The sequence below is a fragment of the Diabrotica undecimpunctata genome, chromosome 5 (assembly GCF_040954645.1).
Source record: "Diabrotica undecimpunctata isolate CICGRU chromosome 5, icDiaUnde3, whole genome shotgun sequence".
NCBI lineage: Eukaryota > Metazoa > Arthropoda > Insecta > Coleoptera > Chrysomelidae > Diabrotica > Diabrotica undecimpunctata.
In genome coordinates this window covers 27,055,460-27,072,849 of record NC_092807.1, presented here as the reverse complement: position 1 = coordinate 27,072,849, position 17,390 = coordinate 27,055,460, and the positions used below count along the sequence as shown (strand labels likewise).

The window sequence follows — 17,390 nt, the reverse complement described above, 5'->3', positions numbered from 1 at the left end:
AAGAGTTTCAGCAAGTGACTCATTAAACTGATTAAGCGGTGTTCATTGCATTTTGTGGCATTAGCTGTTTTTGGGATCATCACAAAGGATGACTGCAGCCATTCTCGCGGAATGTAATCAGTATCATAAATTCTATTGAACAGCTTTACCAAGATTTCGATATTCTCCTCGTCTAGTAGTTTTTGATAAAAGCCTTTTGATAATCTATAAAGCAGACATAGAGATCCTGGTTCATATCTAGTCGTCTTTGCGCGAGAACGTTAAAAGCGAATAGAGCCTCTCTCGTTCCTAGTCCTCCTCTGAATCCAAACTGGGTGTCATCTATATCTTCTTCTATTTTTTTTGTATAGCCTTTCATGTATCATTTTGAGAAATATTTTAAGTGTGTGGCTTATTAAGGAAATTGTTCTGTACTGGGAGAATTCTGTCGCATGTACTGATTTGGTAGTGTTACAAATCAGTGGTGGAAAGCAACCAATCTTCGGGTAATACTCCTGTTGTATATACTTTGTTGAACAGATCTAAAACTATATGCAGTGTTACTTTCTCAATGCATTTAATTAGCTCAGTGGGTATCTGATCTGGACTTACTGATTTTGCAGTCTTTGCATTTCTAACAAAACCATTTTTTAACAAAACACTCGGCTCCAAACTGAAAGTCACACAGAGAAGAGGTCAGGAGAAGAACCTGGGTGACTGACGTCATGGAAAGGTAACCAGACTAAAATGAAGATGGGCAAGACACATATCTGGAATGATGGATGGGCGATGGACAAAGAGGTAATTGGAATCCTACACGATGGGCTGACGATTTAAGAAGACAAAATAAAATCTGGATGAGAGTGGCACAAGATAGACGGGGTTGAAAACACGAGGAAGAGTCCTATGTTCAACAGTGGACTTTTGAGGCTGGATGATGATAATGGTGATGATGATCACGACCCAAATACTAACCAATACCGAGGTCAAAGAGATGTATAGGGCCAGCGATGTAGTTCACGAAAGTAAATCCCAATGATTAAGATGTCCACAAACTTCCTAATAACCGCCTTAACAAGTTGATCTTGGAGGAAGCCCCGACAGGGAGAAGGTCTTTAGCACATTCATAAATCCGATGAAAAGATAACATATGGTCAGATTTAAGATCAATGTGGCTACCCACTGACTCAACTATCAAGGATGACCATTCGAGATGGAAGCCGGTTGTGCAGTCAACCAATACCTACTCCAAGTTATAGTGCTACGAGTAGAAGAAGAATATGTGAGGCGGCTTTGTCTATGAGACGGTACGCTCCTACTACAGCCTCCTTTAAATGTATAAAATATTAGGGGTTTTTGAAAAAACTCATTTATTATTATTGTTCTGTATTTAAACTTTGATCAGATAAAAGGCATATATCGAGCACAGTTTAATTTAATTTTGCCCAAGTACTTTCGATCCCTAGATCATCTTCAGGGGCATTTCGTCAATGATCTAGGGATCGAAAGTACTTGGGCAAAATTAAATTAAACTGTGCTCGATATATGCCTTTTATCTGATCAAAGTTCATTTATTCGAGCATTCAACCTTATATTTATTTGTTCTGTATTTGTTTCTAAATCACCCGATCTGATTTTATTAAAAATAATGACAATTTTCATTTACAATAACAATTATCTCACATTCGAAAACGTATTGTGCTGTAATTGTATAATTATCGTTTATAATTAAAATACAATTAATCGCCAAAACCTAATTCGACCCTGTCAAGGGTTTTGACTGGCCCCATTTTGTAAATAAAGGGATAATTATTTACTGACGCTAATGGAATTTTGAAGTTGATCGGTGGAGTGTTATCCTCTTTTTACCGAAGTATGAAAATTCAAGTCCAAAGTTCTTCTACTAATTTAAAAAGTGCGAAAAATAAATTGATCGTTCCCGAATTAATAAGATTAATAATTGTTCGGAGTTTTGTTTGACTTTTAGAAAGCATCTATTGACGAAATTATTGGGTATACGAAAATAAAAGTTTTTTAATATTTATCTAAGATCGTTCGTTAAGTGCAGCTTCAAATCGAAACCGAACCAAACGGAAGTTTCGGAAAGATGTAACGAAAAAATAAGTGGAAGTAGCAAATAAAGAGAAGTTAGTGTCGTGGTATCCATGAAGTAGTAAAAGCAACAATTCAAGAAGGGACAATAACGTTTGAGAGAAAAACATAAGGGGTATACATAAACATGAGGAGCAGCAGTCTCATCCTTCTTGGAATGGATTTCCTCTGTCCGGATTTTTAAAACATGGCTGATTAGGTTTATTGATCTAAAATGTTGCCATTTGCTTACATTGTCGTTTTTTGGGATAGCATTAAAGACCGATTTCAATCAATCTTGTAAAATAATATAAGATTTTTAGATTTTATTAAATATTTTCGGTAACATAGTAGCCCAGTCTGTTTATGCAAAAATCATCGATTGCACGGCAAAATTTTTCGAAGATATCTGAAGCTTTTAAGATATAGGTGGGGGTTACTAGATGACGAATAGATGAAAAGGTACCCGTATTTTTACCTTGCGTTTTTTTAAACAATAACTTATGGTCACAATTTGATTTTTTGTCTAGAAGTTTTTTCCCTTATATTTTAAATAAACAATATTTATATCATTGTTTCATACCAAAAATATCTTTATTTTCCCGTTTTTTCAATTAAAATTGATTAATAATTTACGGAAATATTTGCAAAAAAGCAGTTTTTTTGCACTAATTTATAAATTTTATTAATTTTTTTATTAACAAAATAAAATATTATTAATACATTTGAACATCGAGGAATTACTTTTTTTTAAATTTGTGCGAAATTTCCTCCCGATCGGTCAAAATATTTTAATAGGTATTTAATTTATTTATCCCTCAGGCTAATTATTTAAACTATTGAACTTGCCCTATGAATGATGCTAGACATATTTAGAAAATTTCATAGGATTCTTTAAGACTTAAACTATCTCAGAAGTTAAATGTATATTGCGTTTTCATAAACTTGCTTTTTACTTATAAACAATTTGTAATAACTTTTATATTTTTCAATTTACAGACTTGTACGTACAACCATTGGATAGCTGGTAAAAAAACTCACATTAAAAAAACCTTCTATGACCAATAGAAACAAATTTAGCGGCTATTTTTTTAAAAATTGTATCTCCATTATTTATAAACATTAAGAAGTAAAATTTGCAAAAATTTTGAATGAAAATCTAAACTTTATATTGAAACTTATAGCTATAAAATTCATCCAATTTTTAGAAACTTACAGCCCTTCGAAACGAAGGTACTTTCGAAAGATGGACATAGGAAATTGGAGGGAAAACTGTTTCAGCTCCACGTTCCAAAATTTCGTCAGTCTGAGTGTAGTGGCTTTAGAAAGCAATATACTTATACTTGTTTGCGTAAAATATTTTGTGTATTTTGCACAAAAAAGTTTTAACTAAACGTATTTAATTACTTTTTGATTGAAAATTGTAAGTAATATTTAAAACTATTGAATGAATAAATAATTATAAAAAAACACAACGATACACTTTCTTTAAATGATTTAAGATACTTGCAATTCAGCAGAAATATCGGTAAATATCTTTTAAACTAGAAACTCTGCCACCAACTGAAGGTGCAGCCAAACAGCATGTTCTTCGAGTTTACTAGCAATTACAAATGTGGTTAGGTAATAAGTTAGATACTTGTGCCTATGGTTGGAGACAAAGTGCCACTGGTTTTGCACCAATTTATACTCTAGATAATGTAATTCCCGAAAAGACATTAAATCACATTACATGCAAATGCACCACAGGTTGCAAAACTACTAGATGTGGGTGCAGAAAACGTGGTTTGAATTGTACGAACTTATGCATAAATTGTACTGAGGAAGAAGTAGAGGAGAAAATATGTTGCAACCTCGTTACAGTTACATTTGACGACGACAGTGATTCTGAAAATGTATATTTAGAGACTGATTTAATAAGTGAAGACAAACAACCCGCAACAAAAAGGTTCAGAGCTGACATTGAAGCCGAATAAATTAACCAAATTTTAACTTTTAAACCAATGTATGCAAAGAAAATAAAAAAAGGAAAGTTCAATAAACATTGCAAAATTTAACAAGACAGGTGATGAAAAAATCGACTTATTTTATCAAAGCAGTCACTCAAATTAGATTAATATTGTATATCATATTTGTACGAAAAATAGAATAAAAATCAATATTGTTAATTATAAAAATACAAATAATTATAATTAATATAAGGAATATTGTAATAATATAATGTGTAAAAAATTACCTGAAATTTAATTTATAAAATATATAAGTATTATTACATCACTGATATAAAATGAAAAAAATATATGTTGACTTTCCGAGATTTTCCGAGATTTCCGGGAGGGTAAAAATTATGTCATCATTATTAATACTGCGACAGACTATTCCACCAAATTAAAAAAAAGTAAGTTTTCACGGTGAATTTCAAATGGACTTAATTTTTCCGAGGTTTCCCATATTTTCCGGCCAGTGAAAACTATGTAGTTATTCATATTTCGACGAGCTACCCCAGAAATCAAAAGAAGTTGAAGTTTCCATGTCGAAAAAAAACGGAGCTGAAACAGTTTTCCCTCCACTTTCCTATGTCCATCTTTCGAAAGTACCTTCGTTTCGAAGGGCTGTAATTTTCGAAAAATTGGATCAATTTTATAGATATAAGTTTCAATATAAAGTTTAGATTTTCATTCAAAATTTGTGCAAATTTTACTTCTTAATGTTTATAAACAATGGAGATACTATGTTTTTAAAAATAGTCTCTAACTTCGTTCCTATTGGTCATAGAAGGTTTTTTTTTAATGTGAGTTTGTTTACCAGCTATCCAATGGTTGTACGTACAAGTCTGTAGCTTGAAAAATATTCAACCTTTTTCAAACGTTTATTTAGTAAATAATTTCGATGAAAACGTAATATGCATTTAACTTCTGAGATAGTTTAAGTCTTAAAGAATCCTATGAAATTTGCTAAATGTGTCTAGCATCATTCATAGGGCAAGTTCAATAGTTTAAATAATTAGCCTCAGGGATAAATAAATAAAATAGCTTTTAAACTATTTGACCGATCTGGGGGAAATTTCGCACAAATCTAAAAGACGGTAAAACCTCGATGTTCAGATGTATTAATAACATTTTATTTTGTTAATAAAAAAATTAATAAAATTTATAAATTAGAGCAAAAAAATCTGCTTTTTTGCAAATATCTCCGTAAATTATTTATCAATTTTAATTGAAAAAAACGGGAAAATAAAGATATTCTTAATATAAATAAATGATATAAATATTTTTTATTTAAAATATAAGGGAAAAAACTTGTAGACAAAAAATCAAATTGTGACCATAAATTATTGTTTAAAAAAAACGCAAGGTAAAAATACGAGTACCTTTTCATATATTCGTCATCTAGTAACCCCCACCTATGTCTTAAAAGCTTCAGATATCTGCGAAACATTTTTCGACCTTTTTTATCCCTCGACCTCTTTTAGCCCATAACCCTACTGGGCTAGTAGCAGATAAAGAGAAGTTAGTGTCGTGGTATCCATGAAGTATTAAAGCAACAATTCAAGAAGGGACAATAACGTATGAGAGAAAAACATAAACATGAAGATCAGCATCTTCTTATCATTTTTGGAATGGAGCTAGAAGGGGCCCCTGTCCGGATTTTTATAACATGTCTCATTAAGTTTATTGATCTGAAATGCTTTTTCATTTGCAATCCTACCATATTTTTAGATTTATTAAACTTTTTTGCTAACATTGTGTTGTTTTCCTTGTTTCAATTTGAATATGTCTTTATTTATTAGTGACTTTTGAACTTAATACATTAGATGCTTCTTTGAGATGTTCCTTGGTAAAAAATCTGGGAATTTGCGGTACAAATAGTTATCTATGTATTTATTCCAAAGCTTACAATCTTCATTGTCTTTTAATTTTTTATAAAACGTGTGGTATATTGATATTGACTGAACAGGTCTTGAGCTGTAATTAGAGAGTTATGCTTCAATTTGCGAGAGCTACAGTTAATCACAGACTGGTTGAGGTTTCCTCTTATTGTCATACCAACGCCAATTAAGTAATTTGGTAAATGATTGTTAAAGTAGTAGAGTGTGTGTTCTCCATGTTGCAATGTTTTTTCCTTGGATCTTTTAACTCACTTATTTCGAGGACGTTAACTGATATTCTTTTCAGTTCGTTGATTACATATACATATAGCTGCTTTTTGATTAGGATTTTCTACTTCCGGGTGATTCCTCCTCGCGGGGATTGAAAACACTCCTGACCATCAAAGGTACCAACTATACTCTTAAATAACTCATCTCTATGTGAAGCCTGCATACATTTCCTTGTGAAACCTAACTTTATCTCCATATGAAGACTACATTCAGCCTCTTGTCCAGATATATTTATTGTCATAAGTATATTTTTACATTTTTAATAAATTATAAAGCTTTAGGCAAGGTGTGCTCACTAAATTTTTATTTTCTTTATATTTAATAAACAGTGAACGGTTAAATTATGGAATATTATCATTATTTCGAGAACCGTCGTTTTGAGGGAAATCCCGAAACAGGTCGATTTTTGTTCTAAAATACCCATGTTATAACGTACATGTAGTAGGGATGGAGTAGGGATGACGGTGTAGGTGTAGTGACTTAATCGTTAATTTTTTTAAATAGAAATGGGTATAATGCGACACCTCATTTAAACGAGAATTTAATTCTCTATTTAACGACGTTACATTTTTAACTAAAATATTTTTTTAAGGGTACAAAAACAATTTTTTTTAATTTAAATTCAACTAAATTACAATTAATGATTTAATTCATAATGTACTTTAAAGTAACCAAATTATGAATAATAATTATTTTAAATTAAATGTTCTAAATGCCATCCATCGGTTTCTTGTCAATATGCGAATCTACGGACACATTCATCAAGTATATTGCGGATGACTTCTGGAGTAATTAGACTTATTTCATGCCTAATTCTATTTTTCAAGTCCTGTAAGTTTTGGGGTCTATTGACATAAATTTTTGATTTTATGTAACCCCACAGGAAAAAGTCTAGAGGTGTTAGATCTGGCGGCCTTGCTGGCTACTGTATAAAACCTCGTCTTCCGACCCACCTCCTGGAAAAGCAATGATTTAAAAATTGACGTAATTCACGTGCGTAATACGAAGTGGATCCATCTTGTTGAAACCAGATATTTTCAACACAGAATTTGGATTATTGGCATTTGGATACATGTTAGCAAGGACAGGTATAAGTTGATTTCTCAAAAAAGTTAAATAATGTTCTCCTGTTAGATTTTCTTCAGAGAAAAAAGGGCCAATGATTCTGTCATTAATGAACCCTGTCCATACATTTACTTTCTGAGGATATTGCGTGTGTGACTCAGTCATCCAACGTGGGTTTTCTTGACTCCAATATTTGCTATTTTGACGATTTACGGTACCATGTATAAAAAATGTGGCTTCATCGGAAAAAAGGATTTTATTGATGAAATGTGGATTGCGGATACATAAATCCTGCATAATTTCAGAAAATTGAAGCCGGCGATCGGGATCGTCGTCGTTTAATTCCTGATGTAGTTGAATTTTGTAGGGATGGTATTTTTCTTTTTTTTAAATGCGTAATACCGATCGTTGGAAAACTCCAGCATATTCACCCATTTGTGTTGAACTACTGTGAGGATTGTCATGTATATTTAATAAAATATCAAGTTTTACATTGTCTTCAATTTTAGGACGCCCAGCGTTTGGAATATGTTTAACGTGCCCAGTTTCTCCAAATTTTCCGTTGAATAGATTGCATACATCGTTCTGTGTTCTCTTTTTATCTCCGCATCCGCTAAGAATGAATATTTCTTTGCGTTGTGTTTCATTGAGGTGAGCCATAATTTAGTATTCAAAAGTAAAAATTACAATTGACAACTGATTACAATTCACAAAATCAAAACATTTACGTCAATAAATATTACAGTAACTATGCCACTATCACTTGCTTGAATTAACATTTGACAACAAGTTTCAGTGTTTATGAGATAACTTTTTGTGTCCAATATTATTTTTACTTATTTTTGCTTTTTTTAAGTATTTACTTCAGAAAGTCATAGCAGAGGAACCGATGGATGACATTTCGAACATTTAATTTAAAATAATTGTTATGCATAATTTGGGTACTTTAAAGTATATTATGAATTAAATCATTAGTTGTAATTTAGTTGAATTTAAATTAAAAAAAAATTGTTTTTGTACCCTTAAAAAAATATTTTAGATAAAAATGTAATGTCGTTAAATAGAGAATTAAATTCTTCTTCAAATGAGGTGTCGTAATATACCAATTTCTACTTAAAAACATTAACGGTTGAATATCCTCCCTGAATTAGCTGGGCAAATTATCCCCTGGGATATTACCCAATAAAGGAAGGAGAAAAAGAAGAAATTAACGGTTATGTCACTACACTCACACCGTTGACGTCATCCCTACTCCATGTACGTTATAAGATGGGTATTTTATAACAAAAATCGACCTGTTTCTGGATTTCCCTCAAAACTCGACGGTTCTCGAAATAATGATAATATTCCATAATTTAGCCGTTCACTGAATATGATTAGTTAATATAATTCTTTATTTGTCCCTTTCATATTTCTCATTGTACAATTTTCATTAAGATAAGACCAAACTACACCTGAGAAGTAGCTATTCAAAGCCTTAACAATATAATTGGCATCTCAAGTGTTCTTTTATAGTTGTCAAAATTGGGGTGTCCTTTTATTGATACATAATTAGCACTTAACGATCTAGATGGTTGCTTTATTGTTATCTGATTATCGTACTAACACATAGACCAACAGACAGACAGACAATGACATGATTTCAAGAAGGACCTGTCGGTTACTGAATGATTACCTTGAAATATTCTTGGCAAATGATGTTACTTGTTTTAATAGGCAAAAACCATCGAGTTAGAATTTATGGAGAAGCTATGAGCATACTAACATGTGTATTAAAAACGGCGTCAGTAGGTGTGGCTAACGATCATACCAATATGGCGGTGGAATCAGGGCCTGGCTCAATAATATTAAAACTACTATACAAATATGACTAGTTATTCAGAAGATTTAATCATAATTCAAAAAAGTGCAATACATTTTTAATAAACTATGATTTATTTATCCCGCGGTAAACACTAAAAACACGACATATTATACATAAAGTTTTAACAAGTTGTATCTGAAAGAGATAATAGTATAAATAATATTTTAAATGGTAAATACGTTCCATTTTACAACTTATATATTTGATAACTACAAATTAACTTACACTTAAAAATTTAGTTCAATTAACATAGTTAGAAAAGAAAAAAAAACAAAATTGAATATCTGCCGAATATCACAATGGAAATACTGTGTAGAAATAAAAATAATTATGTTGCAGTAGTTAACAAGAAATTTTAAGATATTTAGGATGAAGATATTTGAGTATTCTCAAGAATAGCACGATCTAGCTTACTTATAAGATTTTTTATGAATACTATTATTTTGTTCTCTGAAGTACGGGCCATTACTTTGTTTACATATTTGTATACTAACCTGTGGAACGTTATTCTTTAAGATTTTTTATTAAAATTGCTTCTGCTACTGCAACTACGTTGAGAACAAGAAACCATTATTATGCACTATCACAATATAATATAGTGATTAGTTTCAGTTGTGTGAATATAGTATAGATAGTGACAGTTTTTATAAAATTTTTATAAAATAGAGATGGGATTGCAACAAATCTTAATTCCTATGGTCAACAAAACAATGTCGTTATCTGTATATTATTTTGTAATTTATGATTTATTATTTGTAATTTAATTTGCAATTAGTATATTTTGTTACTGTAAAATATGTAAAACCCGCTAATAACCTTTAATGGTTGATGCTGCAATTCTAAATAAAAAAAAATTGTCTTTTTGACGTTCTCGTAGTAGGTTATAATTATTATTATAAGTGTGTTTATAAAAGTTCATATCATATGTTTATATAACTTCAAATTTTAGACTTACAATCTATTTTATTAAACCTATGACCGGTTTTGACCACTATAATTGTCTGGTCATCTTCAGGTCTCCGGATCGGTTATTTTAAAATGCTAAAACGATTGCAAATCGTAACTAAAAGAGTTCTATTACTCATGTATAATCTGAGGAAGTACATAAATAGTACTTACATGCATGTGCAAGGATTTTTGTTAGAAAAGCATGTACTGAATGCTCATTCATGCTAATGTTGAGTTGTCTAATAGTCTCCAACTTTATTTCACATTATAAAGATTAATAAACAACATTATAGCATAAATGAGCATTCAGTACATGCATTTCTACAACCACATATAGGTAATATTGGCACTATTTGCAACATACCTGACAGAACTCTTTTAGTTACGATTTGTAATGGTTTTAACATTTTAAGCGGAAACCTGAAGTTGACCAGAAAATTGTAGTGGTCAAAAACCGATACTAGGTTTAATAAAATAGATTATGAGTAAGTCTAAAATTTATTTCTACAACCCTATTTGAAAATTGACTCCCATGTGCAACCAACACATCATTTCTTTACCTCTTTTTTTGTAACGTATAGACATTTTACTCACTTTGTAGTATTTTGTAACATTGTTATTTGAGTGAAAATGTAAATAATTGTTTTTTTTCTTTTCAGAAGCTCTGCTTGACGCGTCTCTCACCCCGTATACGATTACGGCCCGCCCCTCGAGTAAGCGAAACTGTGCTACTCAAATGCCCGTGAAGCCCTACCATGTAACGTGGGCACCCATCCTACAGTCTCGAAACTGTTCTACCCAAACCCCACCGCCGCACAAGGAGAGTTCAGTCTAGTCTTCGGAGACTCCCCCGGGATCCGCTCAGTGTCCCAGGGGAGAAAAGACCCCAGGAGTTGTAGCACAAGGTTTTTGGGGCCCAGGGTGTATTTTTATCGTTGATGGCCCTGCTAGTCGGACAGGCGACGGGCCTTGTCTCCCCAATCAGAAGTCTCGGCACCGGGACCAATACCACCTGTGATATTTGTGAATATCTCATATTTTTAAGTATTACTAATTGTAACATTTATCAAGAAACTCGACGTTTTAAGCTGTTATTTATTTGATTGTCAATAAAATATCATTACACGTGTATCTAGTTTTAATTTTGACAACATGTTTTAGATGATAAATGGGTAAATGTTTACAGTGGGTATTTTGTTCAACTGCTGGTCCAGGTTATCTACACAACGAGCCATATCTACATATATGCGTCCTATTAGTATTTTTTAGTGAGTTATGTCAGTTTAATATAAACGACTGAACGTCGAACAAAAATCAAATAATAAGATATACACCGAAATCAAGAAGAAGTTAATGGCGTTTGTTAAGAAGATAGAGCTCAAATAAAGAGAAACAAGAAAATTATAAGTAAAACATAGGTCTGATTTTTAAATCTGTAAATAGTATTTAATGGATATTTTTTGAACTTGAACATGAACATGAACAATAATTTATAACCTTCTTTTCGTAACTCAGAATTTTTACGACTTAAAAATACCCTACAAGTGTCGTGACAAAACGCACCCCTAATAATAAAGTGGCACAATTTTAAAAATACGATTTTGCAGAAAACGCAATAATAAAGTGGCATAACTTAAAAAATACGATTTTGCAGAAAACGCAAAAAAACGTTTCAATAATTACGGTTATCTCTCTTGTATCGTTGTTAGTGCCGGACCTAGAATACTTCTGAGACAATATATTTCACTGAAAGGAACCTTGTAGTTTTCAATGTAATCTGTGCAAATTTCGTGTAATGTTATAATTTTGTTATAATTGAAATTTTGATATTTTTAGTAAAAAAAAAACTTGTGTCACTTTAGCACTAAAATTTTTTTTAATATGAAAGTATTATTAGCAAATGTGTCAATTTATGATTGAAATTAAAGCTACAATATAAGGACGGTTTTGAAATACTGCTGTGTATTATAATTTAAAGGTATCTATTGTTTTAAAACCACAGTGTGTCAGTTTACTACTACGTCAATGCACTAAAATTAATGTTAGGTTTTTAGTACCTACAAAAATTAATAAAGGTTTTATCAAAGGTGCATGAAATAAAAGACGAAAAGGTTAGACAAACAAGAATTATTTATTTCTGTAGAATAAATAAACATTGGGCATCCAAGAAAACAGTTATTACTATTTAATGGGAATAAGCCACAATTAAAGGTTAAAGTACGTTTATTAAATTTTTTTATTTATTTTTTTTTAATAAACGTACCTTAACCTTTAATTGTGGCTTATTCCCATTAAATAGTAATTACTTTAAAATGCCACAAGAAAATAGCTTCAGAACAATATCACGAAAACCGTGTTTACAAAAAAATGGCATTAGTAAAAAAATTTATTTAAGCATAAGTTCATTGTCGTTTGCATACACAAATTCCTAAAACAATATAAAATAGTGATCTTATAATTCATGTTTAAAAAAAATACAAATCACGATCATCAATATAATAATAATTATCTTATCCATGCACATCCAATGGTTTCGACAGTCAAATTTTCTTAAAAAGATGTTGAGTGTGTACATGTGCTTTTTGTGTCGTCGTGATCTTCATTGTTTTCTGTGAAGACAATTTTCTGATGAGCCAAATTATTCGAAAACAGCTGCAACGAAAAAGGAATTCTTAATACTAAAAACGTGAAATTGTTTTGCTACTTACAATAATTTTTGAATCTTCTAATGCAGTCAACATTTTGTTCTCATTCATGCTATGCTCCGAATCGTTAGTTTTCGGTATTGAAACCTTGTTGGTGCTGAGTCTTCCCCTCCATGGCACGGTATTTACATCTATGATAACTTTTGAATTGATTAATTTCTTATAAACTCTACAACAGAGATTTTTATCAAAATAATTCAAACAGACTATCTAAATATTTGATAAACTGACATAATAAAAGGATTTTGAGCAATAAAATGATAGAACTACTAAAATCACTGTTTATGATTAAAATAAAAAAATACGTACCTTAAGTTTAAGTAATAAACTGACACAATCCTAAATATTTCAACGATCGACGATGTTCTTCCTTTCGCTGCTGAAGTAACACTAAAAGAGGTCAGTTTATGACTGAACTGCCAAAATGGAATAGTGCGGTACTAAACTGACCCAAGCAGAAATCTACCTACGGGATTGTCCGATTTTAACATTTGTGTTAGCATTTAATCAATAGAGGGCACTATGTTCGGTCGTTTTATGACTAAAACTCAAAATTTAAAATTTTGAGTTGTGCCACTTTATTATTAAGGGTGCGAAAAATTGATAATAAAAAGCTTTTCTTACACAAAACTTAACGAAGACCACATTGTTCTAAGTCAGGGAGCTTTATTGGGGCGGGTAAGAAGGTAGATGTTAAAAAAAATAGATCAAAATAGATAAATAAACGATAGAAATTAATTAGGTAACAAAATATAACACTTTGACAAAAAACACTAAATACAGCTTAACTGTAAAACAAAATGGGCGTCAATAAAGGAACTCAAAAATAAATAAACTATAAACAAAATTATTATAAATAAAATTTGTCTCAAAAACATCAGAAAAACAAAAAAACACACGTCAGAAAACATATCAGCAAATTATCCACAAATAACTATAAAAATTGACATATCTGACCATAAGCTGCAAGAAAAGGTTATATATTCAATAAAATACTTCAGAAGAATTATTATAATATCTTCTACAACAAAATAAATTATATCGTCACTACTCAAAAATAAAATAATACGCCACAAAAGATAATATTATTTACCTTTCAAGAAAAAACATGACTTTCAAAGAAAATAAACAATAAACATTGTTTATTAATGCTCAAAAAATTTTGTTAATAGAAACATTCATAAAAAACATAATAACACTTTCTTCTTCTTGATGTGCCTATCCGTTACGAATGTTGGCGATCATCATGGCAATCTTTATCTTATCTGCAACAGCGCCGAAAAGCTGCACAGATGTTGTATTGAACCAGATGCTGAGTACTTTAACGAAGATGTTCTTCTTTTTCCTGGACCTCGTTTTCTAAATATTTTTACTTGAAGGATGGCTTGAAGGAGAGCATATCTGGATTCATTTCCGAAGAACTGTAACTTTAGAGATTTGATGGTGGTCAGTACCTCTCGATTCTTATTCATTCTTCTGAGGACCTCCTCATTTGTGACTCCGTCAGTCCTCGGGATCTTAGGTATTCTCCGATATAGCCACATCTTCGGTGCTTCCAGTTTTCTGCACATATCTTCGTTTAAGGTCCACGATTCAACACCATAAAAAAGGACAGAGAAGACGTAGCATCGCAGAATTCTTACTTTTGTATCAAGAGAGAGGTTGTGACTATTGAAGGAGGTCCCCAGCCGATTGAAGGTGGATCTAGGTTTTCCGATGCGTGCTCTAATCTTTTAATTGTAGGTCCATTCTTCATTTATTATGGTGCCGAGGTAGTTGTAGTGCGTCACTCTTTCTAGAGGGGATTGGTTGACGTAGAGTTGACCTTCTGTTATCCTTTTCTTTCTAATTATCATAAGTTTTGTCTTCTTAACGTTTATATTGAGTCCATATTGTTGACTGTAATACATGATTTTGTTCATAAGAACTTGTAGGTCTTCTAAGTTGTCCGCAAATACTATGGTGTCATCTGCATATCTGATGTTGTTTAGCCGGTAACCATTTAGTAGAATACATTTTTCAGTTTCGTGCAAAGCTTCGATAAATATTCTTTTAGAGTACAGATTGAGGATTAGAGGAGACAAAACACAGCCTTGCCTCACTCCGCGCATGATTTTCACATAGTCAGTGTGTTCACCTTCAACTCTGAGATTTGCTGTCTGATTCTAGTAAAGATTTCTAATTATTTTCAGATTTTGGTTGTTAATTCCTGATTCTTTTAGTATTTGCATCATCTTGGCGTGCTGTACTCGATCAAAAGCTTTCTCGTAATTAACCAGACATGCGTATACGTCGCAGTTGACGTCTCTGCATCTCTGGAACAAGACTTGTACTGAGAACAAAGCCTCTCTAGTACTAACAGCATTTGTGAACGCGAACTGGTTGGGAGAAATTTGACCTTCACGCAGCTTGTAGATTCTCTTATGAATTATCTTTAGGAACAATTTTAGGAGATGACTCATGAGGCTTAGAGTACGGTAATCTTTGCATTTTTCGGCTCCTGGTTTTTTTGGAAGTGCAATAAACTCAGATTTCAGCCATTCAAATATATATAATACAAAACTGTCAAAATTCGGAAGTCCCATGGGAAGTCCCTGCAATATCATAATAATTTAGTTGTAACGTATACAAATATTTGGGGAGATACAGGTGTCACAACTCCTATAAAATGTTCATGGAATGCACAGATTTTATTATTTTTATTATTTTCTTTTTTGAAAAATGCCAACAGTTCACGATATTGGAGAAACGTCCATTTTTATTAACTTTACACATGGTAACCTTTTTATCACTAAGGTAAGTTGTATTCAGTAGAGCTATTTTGGCTCCAAGATATGCAATATAATAATTTATCACCTAACTGTTTGTAACATCCTGTATAACAGAATATTTTAGTCACTGCATATACAACCTTTTATTTTGTTTCATTTTTTAATTTTAAGTTTTATACAATAGACTTTAATTATTTGTAATTATAATCACATTATCTCGTCATGTCCCTATCAACCAATTACTTAATATATTACTAGCATAATACATTAACGATTGTTATTAAAAGGTATATTCGTAAAATGATATTAATTAAAAGTGCGTGTGAACTACCTTTTTGGTCAAGAATCATGTTAAAGGATAAAAGGACGTTTTAGGTAAATGGGTCCGTTAATGGACTTCCACTGTCCATTATTGAAGCCATGAAAGTTCCTTTGTAGTAATTAGCAAAATGTATGTGTATACGAAGATTGTGATTGTGGAGTTAATGGACAAACTTTGTAGATTTCTGAGATTTAATTTTCTTAACGTATTTTAACGAGTGTATTTGCAGTGATAATTGCATCAACTTTATTTTTATGGTTGTTAAAGAATAGTTTACTATTTCAGTATTTCACGGTTAAAACATATCCATTTGAAGTGGTCTCGTTTATTTGTTATTTAAATTAAATATTCTGGTACAACTGTAACAAAAACAGCTTGATTCAAACCTAAAATACGGTTTATTAATCAAGTTGTCTATTTTTTAAATCTATATATATACAAAAGAAAGTCGTGTTAGTTACACCACTTATAACTCAAGAACGGTAGAACAGATTTGGCTGAAAATTGGTAGGGAGGTAGCTTAGAGCCAGGAGACGGACATAGGATACTTTTTATCCCGTTCGACAGCGTTCCCGTGTGACTTGACATGAAACGTCAGTCACTATAAAACGTGGTATAACAAAAAAGAATCAGACTTAGAATAACAAAACGCAAATGACAGCTATGTAATTGACGTAAAATGACAGCTATGTAATGACGTATGGATGACATGATTTTTTCCAATAAAAAAAAAAACACAATCTGCTTATTTATTGCCATTAAGGCGGAACAATCTTGGTCTGATAATAAATGGTGAGACGATCAACAATATAAGGTATGCTGACGATACGGTTCTCCTAACGGGAACGCTAGTAGAACTACAACATCTCGTTCAAAGTCTCAATATATACTGTAACAGTTACGGCTTGAAAATTAATTTGAAAAAAACTAAATTTATGGTAATCACGAAATCAAAGAACATCAGAGCTAATCTTGTAATAGACAATACAACGATTGAGCGTGTGTCCTGTTATAAATATCTAGGTGCTTGGATCACAGACGATACTGATCAAACAAAAGAGATTAGATGTAGAATAGAAATCGCTAGATCAGTCTTTAATAGAATGCGCAAACTCTTTTGCAATCGTGATATCAATATAAAGTTACGAATACGAATGCTGCGGTGTTATGTCTTTTCTACCCTGTTGTATGGAGTAGAGGCTTGGACACTAAAACAGTTGACCACAAAAAACATCGAAGCTTTCGAGATGTGGTGCTATAGGCGCATTCTCAGAATATCATGGATGGATTGCGTCACTAACACGCAAGTACTCCAAACTTTAGACAAAAGATGCGAAATTCTAAATGAGATAAAAACTAGAAAGATGGAATACTTGGGGCACATTGTGAGAGGTGAAAAGTACGAACTTTTAAGAAATATCATGCAGGGCAAAATTAAGGGCAAAAGAAGTGTGGGAAGAAGAAAAATATCGTGGCTTCGTAATCT

General features: G+C 31.8%; 1 protein-coding gene and 1 long non-coding RNA gene across 2 annotated transcripts in view; one reads left to right on the top strand and one right to left on the bottom strand.

Moving 5' to 3' along the window:
- LOC140442124 (nephrin-like) overlaps positions 1 to 11,235 on the top strand; it is a 421,295-nt gene extending 410,060 nt beyond the window's left edge. Inside the window, exon 11 of the mRNA XM_072533202.1 lies at positions 10,766 to 11,235. Coding sequence (XP_072389303.1) covers positions 10,766 to 10,941 — 176 coding nt within the window. The 3' untranslated portion in view covers positions 10,942 to 11,235. The remainder of the gene's footprint in view (positions 1 to 10,765) is intronic.
- A 1,406-nt stretch (positions 11,236 to 12,641) lies between these two features.
- On the bottom strand, positions 12,642 to 13,180 carry LOC140440574 (uncharacterized). Its single transcript, XR_011950870.1, has 3 exons — positions 13,121 to 13,180; positions 12,815 to 12,980; positions 12,642 to 12,758 (listed from the first exon to the last, which is right to left on the bottom strand). It is a non-coding gene; the product is annotated as an uncharacterized lncRNA (long non-coding RNA).
- Between the last annotated feature and the right edge of the window lie 4,210 nt (positions 13,181 to 17,390).